Consider the following 15825-nt stretch of genomic DNA (forward strand, 5'->3'; position numbering starts at 1 on the left):
CACATTATTGCTTCATAACAGGATAAAAATTACTAGAATTAATAAGAGGACAAACACAAAACAAAAAATAAAAATTAATACAAACATTTTGACGGCAGTATCGCATTAATGAACATGGAAGATTCCATGCCACAGAATATTCACTTTCTCAGGACTTGGCTGCTGACACACCTACTCATGCATGCTTAGCACAGTTCAATCAAGATTTCATGCTTGATCATTGTCACAGCACTGACTCTCTTATCTTCCCATGGTTCTTGAGTCTTCACTTTCACATCTTACGGAAGCTTAGAAAGTAATACAGGTAAAATTCATATCTTGGTATTGCTATTTTAAAATCACACATTAGGTTTGTTTGTTTGTTTGGTTTTTCTTTTCTTTTGCCTTGGAGTCACTGCCCAACACAACAAATTTCATGAAATCATTCAAATCCAGTGCATGCTATTTATTCATTTCAGAAATAGTGAGGACAGATAAAAAACCTCCTTGTACATGCCGACACGTTTCTGAAAAGAGAAATAATCTACAAAACTGTGCATGCAGGCACCTTCTTGCACTGAAACTTTGTATAAGATGAAGATGAAGCATTTTGTCAGCAAGTGAATATGGAATCGGCTTGCAATTGCCGACAATTAATACATGCCTTATTGGTCAGTTTATTATGGCTTTTTGTGCAGTTATTGTAAGGAATATGATAACAATAAGCTCAGATTTCAAGAATTTGCCCGAAAGGGTAAAATGCATAGATAATGCATATAAGTCTAGTACTGGGAGAATTTCTTCTGCTGCCTCATGCCATGCAAAATTTGCACAAGAAATCAGTGATGCAACGTGTGAGAATATCGATTGTATTTGTACGCTTCATTTCAGGAGAATTATGCGGATATTTTGTACAGATTATTATTACCTGTGTCACATCTCTTGTATATCAATTATATGTGTCGTGTTAGCTGCATATCACACTACTGAATTATATGTTATATTAATTGCATGTTAATTTTCACTGAAAGCAATAAAACTTTTCACTGAATGTCAAAAACTTTGAATAATGGCAGTCATTGTACCAATGTTTCTTTGCTTTAATTTGTCTAATCCTTCACTATAGCAAGTCTAGAGAGACAACAACTTCCTATCGCTTTAAATGTTGATACATTGATATGGTACATAACAACCCTCTCCCACATAATGTGCATACAAAGATCCGATCTAGATGACAGCAGCTACAAGTAGCTCCTTCGTAGCAATGTCATGTGACCATGTATTTAAACCTATCATTACTCGAGCTTACACACACACACACACACACACACACACACGTTACACTATTTATTTTTCTACATAAGTTTTGAAACTTTGGATGCGTTTGAGTGCTCTCTTAAAGCACACTGTGCTACTGTAAAAGTGGAACATTTTGCGGTGTGGAAATTTTCGCGCATTTTGCGCAACCAGACGCTAGCGTGAAAATAAAAGCAAGCGAATATTTTTGTATGCCATATGTTCTAGTAGTTAATGTCCTGATTCAATGGAATAAAAAACACATGAAATCCATCTTACCCCGCTGCGCGCGAAAAATTACTCGCGCGAAAATATCCACTTTTACAGTATACCATACCCTCACAAGCGCTCGACAAACTCCCAACAGTGTATCATACCGTACCAAGCCAAAAGTGGACCACTTCCCAATGTGCTCCAAAACTGGACAAAAGTTGGCATAAGAAGAATGCCTGTAACACATACTATGTTTTAATGCAAAGAGTTGATTCTCTTTGTTCAGGACACCTATATGTAGTGTAAGCATGCCAGGTGCAATAACTCATCAAGTACACTTTCTCCATAATGTGTTTGAATGCTCCCAGTCTGGCATAGTACGGCACAATATGGCATCGTTTGGTTTTGGTTCAGTTCACTTTGTAGCGTTCAAACACGGTCATATACCACTAATATTCCTTTATTTTGGGAAAAAATACTTTGCTTATTTTATCACACAGACACATTTGTCAAATACAGATTCAACACTGACATCAGCTGCTTTAATAGCACTCATATACGTGTGTTTTGCATTATTTTACTTTTTTGAGGACATCATATCAAACATGTACATAATTGAAATCCAATTAGGAAAGTTTTTCTAAAAGTCTGAATGGGGGTACTTGTATTCTGAAAATAAATTGATATTTGGCAAGTGGCAGTAATCAACCATCCAACTTGACCATAGATACAAAAAGACATTTTTGTTAAGAAAGAGTTCTGTCCTAATTAAAAAAATGCAGACTGTTCCGCAGCCTTGAATCATCAAAATCCCTATCAAAGAAATGTCTGCTCTGTAGCCCTGAATCATCAAAATGCCTATCACAGATATGTAAGTCATCTTGCAACACTTTACTGTTCACTGTGAATGACACATATAGTCCTATTACCACAGACACTAACACAGGATAGTTGAACAGCATTTCTGAAGTCTCTGGCAAAATAGGAATTGTGTCTTGTGAGGTCTTGTTCTACAGACATACATTCCTGATACACCATTAGTGTAGATTCACTGAACTGTCAAATGGAACAGAAAAAAAGGTGCTGCAACAAAAATTTTCTGATGAGTTTGGGAAACACCAACCCATTCAGTCCCGTAAATTGTAAAGGGTGAGGCAACTTTACATCAATCATAACTTTCTAGGCTTCACAGGATTTCATTTGAATTGAGGAAATACTACCACAATTCAACCAAACACATGGAGGAATTTTGAACCTTGTCCATGGAATATATCATATATCACTCTGTTGCAAAGGACAGATATTAGGGAGCAATGAAAATAGGAAGCATGGGTGCAAATTCCTGGTCCGTATCCTTTGAAGGATGTAGTGTACTTTCGATATTTTAAAATCACAGACAGATCTTTGTTTCTAGATGTGAGCTGAGAGTGGTACCTGTCGAGGCCAGTATTGTCAAAGACTCAAGAGCCTTATTAGTTGATGCAGCAGAACACAGGATTCCTCTGCAATGTCAACTGTAAGGGTCATAGTTCAGTGAGCCTCAACTCCTTCAGCAATGCCTCCCAGAACACAGCACCTCCATGGATAGCAGCCTGAAGGTCACTTTCACTAACATTTGTCACAGTCATCCGGGATCACCACAAGAAGAAGAAGAAGAAGAAAAAATAAAAACACTATCTTCCTCAATGCGAGTGGAGTATCATCCCCAGAATAAAATGGTACACCCCAGAGACAGCATCTTGTCTGGCGACTCCCACAATCTCACTTGTTAACCCTGACCTCAGTATATTGTTAGTCACAATCGTTCCGCAAAATGTGCCATGTTGTTGGTCAACTCATCGTGACATCACCATCAGTTGTGTCCGTTTTCCCCTTTTTCTTGGCCAGGTACTGTTTGTACTGCACTTTGCAGCTCTTGAACCACTCGATCTTCTTCTTGATCTGTTTGGGCGTGTCTTGGTAGTAGTTTTTCACATCGCGTGCCATGGCCTAAGAAATGGTGGCAAGGAGTACCAAAGATGAAAGGGGAAAAGAGAAAAGATGCTTTGAATAAAACTTGCTGTAAAAAGTGATCAGTCAAAACTTCTGCCAAGGTTAAGGTAAATACAAGACACAGAAAATGACTTTTGATTGTAAGCATATTTATTAAGCTCCAAATTTTCTTTCACGGTAAAATCAGTGCCAAAGTGTGATGTCATGGTCATTAATCGCCATGGAAACTGGTTCTAAACAACCTCACCTGGCTCCAGTGATAATGCGTGCACCTGGTTCCAACCCAAGCTATACCACAGGACTGTGACATAATCACTTTTGTACTCTCTGACTTTTTGTTTGCAAGCATATCTACTACGTACATTCTGTCTTACACATGGTGTTACTGCAAACCTCTCCACATTTCCTTCACCATGCAAACCTTCAAACAACACATCTACTGAGCTTCAAATTTTCTCTTAATTTCATTCAAAATAAATTTTCTTCATAATTACTTTCTTTTTAGGGTTATAATGAATTCTCATGTACAGAGCATGATAACGTTAAACAGGTGTGGTCCAAAATTGCTTTCACCCTCCATTTCCTGTATGAATCCTGTGCATTCATTATAACAATCAAATATCATCCTGACTGCAATATATCAGAATACTGTCATTGATTACTTCAACCTGCAATACACTGACATAGACTAACGATTATGCAACTGAAAACTAATGCTGATTCACATTAACAGCCTCAAGCTGAAAAACAAACAAACAAACATACAAACAAACAAGCACATGAGTCTTTTAAGCACAAAATAGGTTTATTCTATGAGTTGTTGATATGATACACAATTTGGCATAATTTCTTTGAGAATCTCATACAGATAAGAACAAACAAACAAAAGGGGATGGGTTCTTAGAGATCACAAACTGCTCCACACCGACTTCTTTAGAAAACATAATATCGTCTAAATGCGTTCAAAGTCTCCTGCAACATGAAGAGGAACAAACAACAAAAGCAATTCAATTAAAAAATTAGCATGCATGCAGCATATTGGACAAGGGACTCACCTTGTAATCTTTTTCATACTTTTCCATCATGTAGATGCAATAGTCGGCCATCGGCTCTGATATCCTCTCACGCTTCTTTGTTGGCTGATCGGCGATGGACTGCAATTCTGCACAGTAAGCCATACATCATCAGTTTAAGATGGTTAGTGAATCAACAAGGAACACTATGAGAGAATAAGGAACCCTTTCTATCAACAAAGCAGCCATAAAAAAAGTAGTAGTCTACTCCATGTTCACACTCACTGAAGTACAAAATGCAAAGAGAAAAACCAAGCAAACATAGAAGTACAAGTCTAAGATCTGAATTGAAAAGAAAATAACATATTACGGGATGTTACAGTTTTACCTGATCGAATATAACAGTTACATTAGTTGCAACCACATAGACGTAATTACAGAAGGTGATGTTATCACAAAACAATTGTTTTAATAGACTAAACATATGCTTTTTGCAAAAATCATCTTTGTCATAATTAATTCAGGGAATAATTTTCCTAGTATCGCATAGCGATTAGCTATGCATTTTGGTGTGACTGCTATATAAAATATTGTTTGTGTAGCAATTTTATTACATAGAAGTGTACACTAGTTTGTTGAAAATCTACACCCATCGACTAAAATTGCTATTCAATTTTGAGAGGGTAAATTATTCCCTGTAATTTTAGCACCTGCAACTCCCTCACTCTAAAGTCTTTACTTGAAGATTGCAACAACATCAACAACAACACTATCATTCAATATGACACATCTACTCTTTTTTATGTTATTTTGAAATAACACAGACATAATCCACAATACTTGACACTACTGAATCTACACAGTCCCTGCTGCCAACACTTACCCGACCCAAAAGCTAACATTCTACATGGGTTCAAAATGATCACTGAATCAAAATCTGATTAGAGAGTTTTCCTGATACATTTGATGGGTGAGCTAGAACATTTCTTGGAAAATATATAGTCTTTTTTTTTTCCTGACAATTGCCAAAAGAAGAAAAGAAGGAAAGAGAAAAACAATCAAAAGGCATTTGAGGGTACCTACTCTTGCAGATATAGTGGACTTGCATAGAAAGCAGAATGACCATGCACCAATTGTACTATTGTTTCACTGATGAGGATTTATTAAATCATAAGATTTGCCATACCTTCAGCTACAAACTGCTTTTCTGCTCGCCCTGGCTTATCACCAACATCCATAGCCTCCGCTAAAACTGGTTTCATTCGCTCCTGTAATTGACAGCAATTCCATGGATACAACAATATGATGACAAATAAGACATATGATTACCAAAAAGACTTACTATAAAGACTGAGAAGACAGACAAAAGAATTGATGGAGGAAATGATCAAATCAAATTTTGCAGAAACATAAACAATGCCATTTACAAGAGTGTGCAAGACACTCATGACTACAACTAATTCACTTCAGAGAATAAAACTTTGTAATTATGTAAAGACAAAAATGGACCATCAGCTTGCGTTAGCCTTCTCGCACAAAAGTAGTGATAACTGCTGTCTCTAATTTGCATACAAAATTAGGTTGGCAGTGCATTTTGTTGCATTTTTTTTTTTGAGGGGGGGGGGGGGTGTTTGTTTTCTTTGTAGTTCAATTGAGGCACAGGCTTTGGGCTAAAAGTATTGAAGAACTGCTGATCAGGGTGTTCCACCCCATGAAGTGGCAATAAATTCAAATCAAATCAAGTATTGAAACCCTGAAAACATAATGCCTTCTTGACCCTTTGGGGCAGCTGGCAAAGCACACACAAAAGCTTTGGTCTTTCCAGTTGCCATGAATTATCATTAATCTGCTTGACAGGTTTGCTAGCATGCACTGCTTGCTGATGTGATTGAGTTTGTAGAGCTGATTTACATAATTTGTGACATATCTATGTAGACAACAACAGATATCATGCTGCCATTCAATTGGATCCATTTTAAAAATCATGTTTATGGGTATTAAACATTTCAAATTAGCATTTTTATGTCACAATTTCTCTTTTCAAAATGGGGAGGGGGATGGAGGATGCTACTCACACATTTGAAAAACTTAGGATTGTGCCAACTGGCATGTCAAAAGCTTAGATTCAAATTTGAATGAACAAAAAATTGTGACTACACACCTGAGCTGTTGGGATGCGTAGAGTCTTGTTGGGATTAGATGACAGGCCCATCGCCAGCATATTAGCATTGACAGATTTCCTCTTATCCCATGCCTCCTTAATAGGTTGACTGCACAAGGGGTAAGGAGGGAGAGAGAGAGACGGATAAACTAGATAAACATAGGTGTACCTCAGTGCAAGGATAGCTACAACTCAATCTCTGATGCATAATACATGCCACATATTTTGTAATTCCTTGCCAGTTCAGACTTATACACATTCAGCAATTTCACAAGTCACTGAATTTGCAATCGAGAATGATATTGATGTATCAAGATGGAAGTATCATCCCTCTTGAGGAGCCAAGTAAGCAATTTCCCATCTAAAAGACAACAGACAACATTTGCATATGATATTTGTGTTACAGGATGCAATACTCTGTGAGTTGATTACTTTGGAATATCTTGGTTAAAACAAGATATACATTTGTATGTGTACATAAAAGCACAGCAGAATATACATCATGTATACAGTACTCAGCTAGCCAGTCATTGTGAGATGGCAAGAGATAAAGTCATACTACAAGCATGAAGAAGAGAATACACCTCACTAAAGAAATGCAGGCCAAAAAGTGTGTCAAGCAGTTTCAGGTTTAGAAGCTCACCTACAATGTGTAAGAGAGTATTTTAGCAGTTAAAGGCAATGTTACACTGCTCAAAACACTGCAATGATTGCTACCATCCTTGAAACTATATATTTTGTACATGTCACACAGAAAGTTTCACGAAATGGCAAAGCACATGCAATGTACCATGGGTATCAGAATCTCAAATTTTATGTACAATTTAGGTAAGAAATCACACATGTGTTGATGTGGATGCCAGGTGCATATGAAAAATGTAACACCAGTAAACGGCAGCCATTGAACTAAGCAGCCATTCAAGCACATAGCTAGCATGTTACATTACATGAGAAAATCATAATATGGGCAGCGGCAGTGTGACACTGAGCAAATTATTTGGTTTATGGCTAGCATGATCCTTTTCATGTTATTTTGGTAGTGCAACAGCAAAAGTCCTGCCAATGTTCAATTCGATACATAGGCCTACATGTTTAGTACATAAAGTCAATTTTGCTGAATGATGATTTCATTGACATTTTTTAGGTCACAGTAGGATAGCAAGCACACTGTGGGGAGGCTGAAACATGTGGAAATATCACTCGGCACACTTTAACCCGTTGAGGACAAGTCCCGAGTATACATGTACTCGGGCAGGTGTCTATGGGAAATATGTGTTGTATAACAAAATCAGTCTGTCCTCAATGGGTTAAAGGAAACAAAAGCCTATATATATAAAAACAATCAATGTGGATTGAGAGAAAGCAGCAACATTAGAAGAACAAAGTTTCATGAAAATCAAACAATCCATTCAAAAGTTTATGAATTGTTTAAATTTCAGTGCTCTCAGCTCTACTAAAATTGTAATTATACTTCATGATGTCATTATGCACAACAACATCAAGAAAATATAAAGAAAATTCAATATTTTGTCACCCTACTTTCATTTCTAGCATACTGAGTGATAGAGAACTTGACTTAATGTTGTACCGCATCTCTTTCAGAAACATGGCCATACCCTTTTATGTTATCAACGGGTTGATGGAATGTGTACTTTACATGAAAAATCAAATTTTGTAGAATACTCCTTATTAAGTTATATGACGACATGAAGTGTAGTACCGGTACTGAAAGTCTCATTATCCAGCGATGACGGCACCAAAAACTTTAAGACGCATAACTTTTGAACGAACTGTCTGATTTTCCTGTAAGCATTAAACTTTCAGTTTCACACTTTCACTGATGTGTTTTACTAACTGCTTTTACGCAATCTACACTTATATTTGGGCTTTCATTCCCTGTAATTAAATGAGCGCTGAGCGACATTTTGACTCAAGGTTAATGCCCATAACCAGGCCATAACTGAGCCACAAGCCATATGGAGTGACTGTCGCTGCACCGTCGTGACGTGGCCATTTGGTATTACAGTGCACTCCCGTTATAATGAACACGGTTATTACGAAATTCTGGTTACAACAAAATAAAAATCTAGGTGGTAACATTATCGGCTCTAGTATGACACCAATGGCAATGTTTATTTATTGTTTAAAATCTATTTGTTCGGTAAGAAAACTGCCGGTCCTGAGGACTTCTTTTAACAGCGAGTCCACTGTAGAGAAGACAATTTCATTTTCAATATAAATTAATCACATTATCAGTCCTTGACGTGTGTAAAATTATTTTTGTGGCATTATTGCGAAATTGGTCCCCATTCCATTCACCGCCATTCATTTCATTGACTCATACTAATGACTGTAGACTCATAAGTATGACTTCTTTCAGTTTCAACCTCCATGACCATGATAGACTTCGACTTTGCACATAGATAGCGGAGACGCACACGCAGATCGAAGGGGACCGATATCACGATTTGGCCATTTTTGTCTTGAAATACCAATAAACTGGATGTTGTAGTACACACAGAGCTCTGTATTTAAACACAACTGGACGTATGGTCACGTCGACGTGGACTGTCCCTCAGAAAGTTAAGTAATACCCCACATGAACAACAGCATATGGGACTACATGAACATGTGACCGGTACTGCTAGTCTTTCATTAAAAATTAAACATACCACTCTATAGCAGGGAGCTTATTCCTTTTCTTCCAAAGTTTCCGACGATTCGCATTATAGTTGAACTTGCGTCTCTGTCTCGCAGCCTTTGTCTTTGCCATTTTGTAAATACCTTGTGGGTGAAAAGACGCCAACCTCCGCACAACAGCAACAGCACAGTACAGTGCAGTCGACCGCTCAGTCGTCGAAATGCACACGGAGATGCAATATGTCCAAAGGTGGTAAAATATTGCGTAATTTATATTTAAAGATAAAATTACTTCCTTCGATCACGACATTTATAAGGGTTGCCCAGGTCAGTTTTGCGATCAGACAGCTCAAGCTAATTCAATTTTGCGACAACTGCAGAATATATAATTAGTCCCAAATCTACATTGAAGTACCATATCTTCTTTTTTGTAATGAAAAAGGAATACCAGCAGCAGTGTTTTATTGAATTTTCAAGCATTTTTTTTCTCCGTCTTGTGTGCGGTTTAGCTGTTTATGAAGCAAGGCTACCCAGACAAGATGTTTTCAAGAGTAGGCCTACCTCATGCTGAATTATAACCTGTTACTCAGAGATAGACAAAAGGGAGGGTAAGAGCCACAGGCTTTGCCGCACTAGCTCATCTCTAAAATAGGCTTTTTACTTCAAGGAACATTTTACCTCTCATTTTACGAAATCACCCTTGAAGGTGAGGAAAACGTCATTTCTTGACAGTTAGATTGACAACGTAATATCAAGTTTATGTGACTGGACGAAGCCCTGGATGAAGCATGATAAATCATAGAAATGAGATATATGCAGGGCCGGTGGAATGGGAAGAGGGGGGGGAGCCCCTCCCACCCCCACTTTTTTTTCTTTTACTCCAGAAGTGGCAGTAGAAAAAAAAAATAGAATAAAACCTTTGAACGTGGTAAGGCCTTTCTTTTGGTGCTGAAGAGCTTTTGTTGTTTTTTGTTTTTTGTTTTTTGCTTGTTAGCTGAAGAAACCCGGAAGTGGCACAAGAAGTTGCACTAAAGGCCTCTTTTTTTCTTTTCTTTTTTTTTTTTACTCATGAAACCCGGAAGTGCCCCCACACCCCTTTTGAAAATGGAGCGCTGATCATATATGTACCAGGAAATCAACATAATAGATCCCCCTCTCCCATTTTAATTGACCTAGCCTTTATATATCATGCCTTTTTAATGTATCAGGATACTGTCAAAATATTCATAACTTATTATATTCATAGAATATATTGCAAAAAAAAATAATAAATGCACCTTTGGATTCTAACCTGACACATAAGGGATGGAGACAACCAAAACGGAGCCAATAGCGATACACTGTGCTGCTTCAGACCTCGGTGTGTCACTTTAATTTCCATTGCGACGTGTGCATGCACACGGGCATTAACTACTCGTCAGCTATTGCATATTGATTCGTAGAAAATGGCTGCAATGAAGGAGAAAGCTGTGCCCAATGTCCCAAAGGAAGTGAAGGAACCTTTCCAGTATCCCGGGGAGTTGCCTCCTGAGCTCCATGATTGGGTTCCCTACCAACAAGAGGGCTTCAAAGAGAAGTTTGTGAAGAAAGTGAAGCAGAATCCTTTCGTTCCCATCGGTGAGTAGCCAGTAAACAGTTCAGTTGAAGTCAGACGCTAATCCGCTGTGTACGTGTGCTATGCAGTCATAAGGCTCAACTCCTGACTGACCGTACCGGTCGCGGCGCAGCATCAGCATCACGGCTGGCGCGGCGCGGCGCGGCTACCGCCAGGGTAGACTGTCAGGGTAGGGCCAGTTCATTGACCCTACCTGCCAAAATATCGAAAATCCTAACAATTCCCGACCCGGATCACTACCAAAATTTAATCATATGTTCCTTGTATAATTCTCAACCTTTCCTGTAAGCTTCATCCAAATCCGTAGCTTGCACCATCACTTTTTTTTTTTTTTTAAATTGTACATGTGTGGATGTACATACAACTTTTTCACTGTCACCTACTCTTCTAATACTGTAGTGTCACCTACTGTCGCACACCCATACCAGTTTAGCTTTATGGACAAGCTGCTATCGGGATTTAGTACATCTTCAAGACTCAAGACAACTTTTTGAGAATTCATTTTGCACACAGACAAACAAACAACAAACCAACGCCAATGGAAACATATTATTAAACCTCCTCCCTTGGCTGGCGGAGGTAATAAAGTAAAGCCCATCCGTCGCTTGCCACTAATGCCAGCACATGAACATTTGCTCACTTTCAATTGCTAATTGGCATTTATAGCCATTTAATGTCAAAAGAAAATGTTGAATACCTGGCGATGTATGATAAATTTATATTGAAGTTAACACAACCCAAGACTATTAAGTAGGGCCTAATAACTAATTGTAATACCAATGCCTAATATAATGATGCGTTTGTGGATGAGTTCTTTATCTGGATTCTGATTACTACTGATGTGAACCTATGATTACACTGTGACACTGCACTAACAATGTTCAGATTGAAACAGACTTTGGCAAAATACACTCACTACACCACAGTACAAGCATTTTATTTTGGGCAGATAACATGAATGCAAAACATTTCATTATTTCCCTGCATCTCAAGTTGTGACTCAAGAAACAGAAAATACTTCATGTTGTCTTTTAATTTTGTGATCACAGCTAGCAGCGTAGCACTAAGAATTGGCTTGCACTCTGAACTTTATTCCTTTGTACACATTTACTAAATTGATGTACAGTACGAAAATGTCATGAGAATGTACATGTTGATTGGTGATGATTGGTATTATTCTATTATTCTGCAATTAATTACTGGAAAAGTTTAAACCCAAATGTTCACACTTAGACCTCCCTGAAAGAAACAGAATAATACACTGTAAAAAAGGTGATTGTGATCACTATCAAGGCAGAAGAAGGAAAACAAAGAAACAAAGAAAGAAACAAACAAACACACATGATGATGAATTGTAAAGGTTATATGACAGGACAACAGTCCAGCCAAGCAAGATGCCTACTTGGACCCCATTTCATAAAAGATGTTATGATAGCAACTCTTGCTGGAATGGCAACTTCCAATAGCAACAGCCAATCAGAAAGCTGGATTCTTGTCATTACATTGTACAAGTACCATGACAATTGCCATTCCAGCAAGAGTTGCTATCATATCAACTCTTTATGAAATGGGGCCCTGGTACGTAGGCATGTTGATAACTAGTGTGCACTAGTGAGCACACTGTATGCAACCAATGACAAACTTGAACTTCATGAACCACAGCTCACAACTTGAGTTATGCCTCTGAAAACCTTGTTTGTTTGTTTTTTCCTGTGCAATTTGGAGTTTTCTTTCATATTTATCTTGCCAGCTGTCTATACATTGTATGCTGGTTTCTTGATGTGCTGAGCATTTGATATTAAATTGGGATCTGTTTAAGCCACAAGATTTGTCATGTTCAGGATAATTACAGTTTAATATGCAGAGGACTTTAATATTTATGGATTGAATCAGTACTAAATGACCTCCACTATGTGTCATGCTTTGATTTCACCCAACCCACCTTTGACATCATCTCTATTTCTACCTCCAGGTTGTATGGCCACCGCTGGAGCACTGACGTATGGACTGGTGATGTTCAAACGAGGCCAGACGGGCAAGTCGCAAATGATGATGCGGGCCAGAGTGGCGGCCCAGGGACTGACCATTATGGCTGTGCTGGTCGGCGTTGCCATGGGAGCGGGAAAGCCGTATTACGATGTCAAGAAATAGGTGCTGGCCCGTAGGATGGAGTGGGACCGCGAACGTAAGAAAGAAAACCATACAAAGTGAAGGGAGATGAAGACAAAGACAGAGAAAGTAATTGACCGGAGAATATCTGCTCCTTCGTGGAAGGTTGATTTGTTTGTCAGCATACGTGCGATTTTAAAAACTGTGCTGAGAAAAGCATGCCTCTTCAGTGGAGTTGTCCTGTTTCTTTCTCTGCCCAAGTGTTTCCAAAGATTAGAAGTTCATGTGTCCATGCAGGTGAAACCATGGTAATAGATAAACAAGAGCTAAATAAGAAATCATGAATTGAATTTCATACTGAGAAAAGTATTCTGCTGGGAAGTTTATCCAAAAAGGGTCACCAGAGTGACTAGCAGGATTAAGGTTTGATGTTCTGTCCAAGATAATGCAAGACCTGTCCAGAAATGATGCAATCTTAAGAGCTTCCACTTGGAACAATCTGGAGTGCAGCTTTCAAGAAGTCCTTCTACAGTGTCCATAATTTCATTTAACTAGTTATCAGTGACATGTGATATCATGATGTCCAGATAATCTTTTCTACCACAACTAAACCTACATTGTAATACATTGCCTATTTAAATTATGCCTTGAAATGTGGGTTTTGATATTTAACCCTAGATGGAAAATCAATGCAGAATATCAGTGATATGTATCTTCGTGGACCCCTATCCAGTTTATGTGCTATCCTTCATTACAACTGATTCTAGAGCACCTCTAACATACTGTAATTCTCGGTAGCCAATACCTTGGTGCCGTGCGTAGAGCAGCGTTTCAGATGCATTATGGGGTAGCTCACGGGACAAACTTGCCCCGGTTTTGGCTGCACATGCACTCAGATCATGCTCTGTCATTCTCCAGAGATACAGTATTTTGTGTTGAAGATTTCTTCGCTTTCCATCATGTGACCAGCACATTGAAGCCTTGCAGTAGTGAACCATGACTCTAGTGATCGCAAATCAAAAAGACAAGGGCACAGAGGAATCCCACAGCGCATCTGTGACAGAGCTCTCCAGCGTGCGCAGAGGTTTTCTGCGCATTGGTGATACCCAGAATTGGTTTAAGATGTGTAGCCAAAAATCTGGCAAATGTATGAATTAAAAACTTGTAAGTTATGTGAGAGGAATACATGTATTGTGTGAATCAATGCAAGTAACATTTTAAGAGAGAAGTTACATGTGTGTGCATTTTTCATTTGTATGCTTTGCTGTGAATGGCTTCCAGCATGTAATGTCCAAGTTCACCATAATAACATGGGTGTGCATGTGCACTTGTGTGCAGTGATCGTCACTCATAGCCAACATTTTGCAGTGTAACATGCCCTTGTCATGTACAGTACCAAGGTACTGTATGTTAATGTGGGTATGATAACTAATTAAAATAATGGAGGTCTTGGAAGTTTTGTATTCGTCAAATATCTTCAATGAGAACTTCTCAATTTCACTTCCATACAGTATGGTCCACAGGCTTTTGGGGATGATTTGTTTGCTTGTTTGTTTTGTTTTAGTTTTTTTGGGGGGTCATGAGGAAATAACTTCACACTCTCGAATCAAATTTTATTTTTATTCAGATTTACAATTATCATAATCTAACTATCATTCTCAAAAAGAGAATGTGATTGTGAACAAATCTGTGATGTGTGGTATCATGAACTGTCCCTGGTGTATAAGGGAAAGAAAGGGAAGTTACCCGGTACATGTAATGATGGAGGCTTTTTCCGTTTGCTCAAGTGGACACAAGAAGGCTTCTAGAAAATAATGCAGGGCATCAAAAAGACCCTATCTGTGAGGCTTGGACCCTCTATCGACTCTTTTACAATCTGTTCGTATTCATCAAAATGCAGGCTTGGGTCTGCAAACTTCACATCATGATGTCAGAACCAAACTAATTTTTTTCTTTTATAGGAAAATGAAACTTCATTCAAGTGTTAACTTTTGTGTTGCTGTCGAGCAGTCATGAAAAGTGTGAAGTCAGTCTGAAACAGGCAACTATGGTTGTCATCACTGACCATATTTTAAGATTGCAAGTACGTACATGTACATGTACTTAGGAAGGTGTGCTTGTTCATACACTGTACTTGCATGTAAATATTAGGAAATGTACATCTACACTGTATATGTATTTTGTAAATGAGAGACATTAAAGAATGGAATAACTTTTATTGTCCAATGACATGATTTTTGTACAGTGTTGTATGATATAGTGATAATATAGTGTTGTATTAGCGTAGTAAGTATGAGTCTTTTATTTTATATACTGTACTGTAATTAGAGTTGATGATCCTGCTACTTTGATATCAACAAGGAAACTTACATTCCGTGTAGGGATTTTCATGTAGCCTTTGTGTATGTGTGTGTGTGCGTGTGTGCGTGTGTGAGTGTGAGTGTTGATGAGCAAGAGACACATTGTAGGGGTTCCATCTTATGTTTCGCTTTATTTAGTCAAGCACAGTGGAGGTAAAAATGGGTGACACAACATTTGCTCCTGCGCAATTGCTCCTGTCTTATTTTCTCCAAGGACCTTAAGGGTAGGGGCCAGGGTTTGGTTGTGATAGGGTTTTAGGATTAGTTTAATGTGAGGATTAGGATTAGGGTTAGGGTTACATTTATGGGTAAAATGTATGTTTAGCTAAGTGTGCAGATATTTCATGGGATCAATTGTCACAGTGGCAAATGTCATGAAACTGTAAAAATGACATTGTGGGAGTATGTGTGGGAGAAAACAGTGTACTCCCTCAAATACCTATTGTG

At 38.3% G+C, this 15825-nt stretch overlaps 2 protein-coding genes across 2 annotated transcripts; one reads left to right on the forward strand and one right to left on the reverse strand.

The window, feature by feature from the left end:
• Positions 1–3318: 3318 nt before the first annotated feature.
• Positions 3319–9427, reverse strand: LOC139712672 (nucleolar protein 16-like). The gene is made up of 5 exons (XM_071624475.1): positions 9327–9427; positions 6655–6763; positions 5680–5761; positions 4536–4642; positions 3319–3477 (listed from the first exon to the last, which is right to left on the reverse strand). The coding sequence occupies exons 1-5, from the start codon at positions 9425–9427 to the stop codon at positions 3319–3321; spliced, it is 558 nt and encodes a 185-aa protein (XP_071480576.1).
• A 1312-nt stretch (positions 9428–10739) lies between these two features.
• Positions 10740–13706, forward strand: LOC139712668 (HIG1 domain family member 2A, mitochondrial-like). The gene is made up of 2 exons (XM_071624472.1): positions 10740–10911; positions 12882–13706. The coding sequence occupies exons 1-2, from the start codon at positions 10740–10742 to the stop codon at positions 13058–13060; spliced, it is 351 nt and encodes a 116-aa protein (XP_071480573.1). The 3' UTR covers positions 13061–13706.
• Positions 13707–15825: the final 2119 nt, after the last annotated feature.

The sequence above is a fragment of the Diadema antillarum genome, unplaced genomic scaffold, assembly GCF_040938485.1.
Source record: "Diadema antillarum isolate AM-2024a unplaced genomic scaffold, OU_Dant_1.0 seq00001840_RagTag, whole genome shotgun sequence".
NCBI lineage: Eukaryota > Metazoa > Echinodermata > Echinoidea > Diadematoida > Diadematidae > Diadema > Diadema antillarum.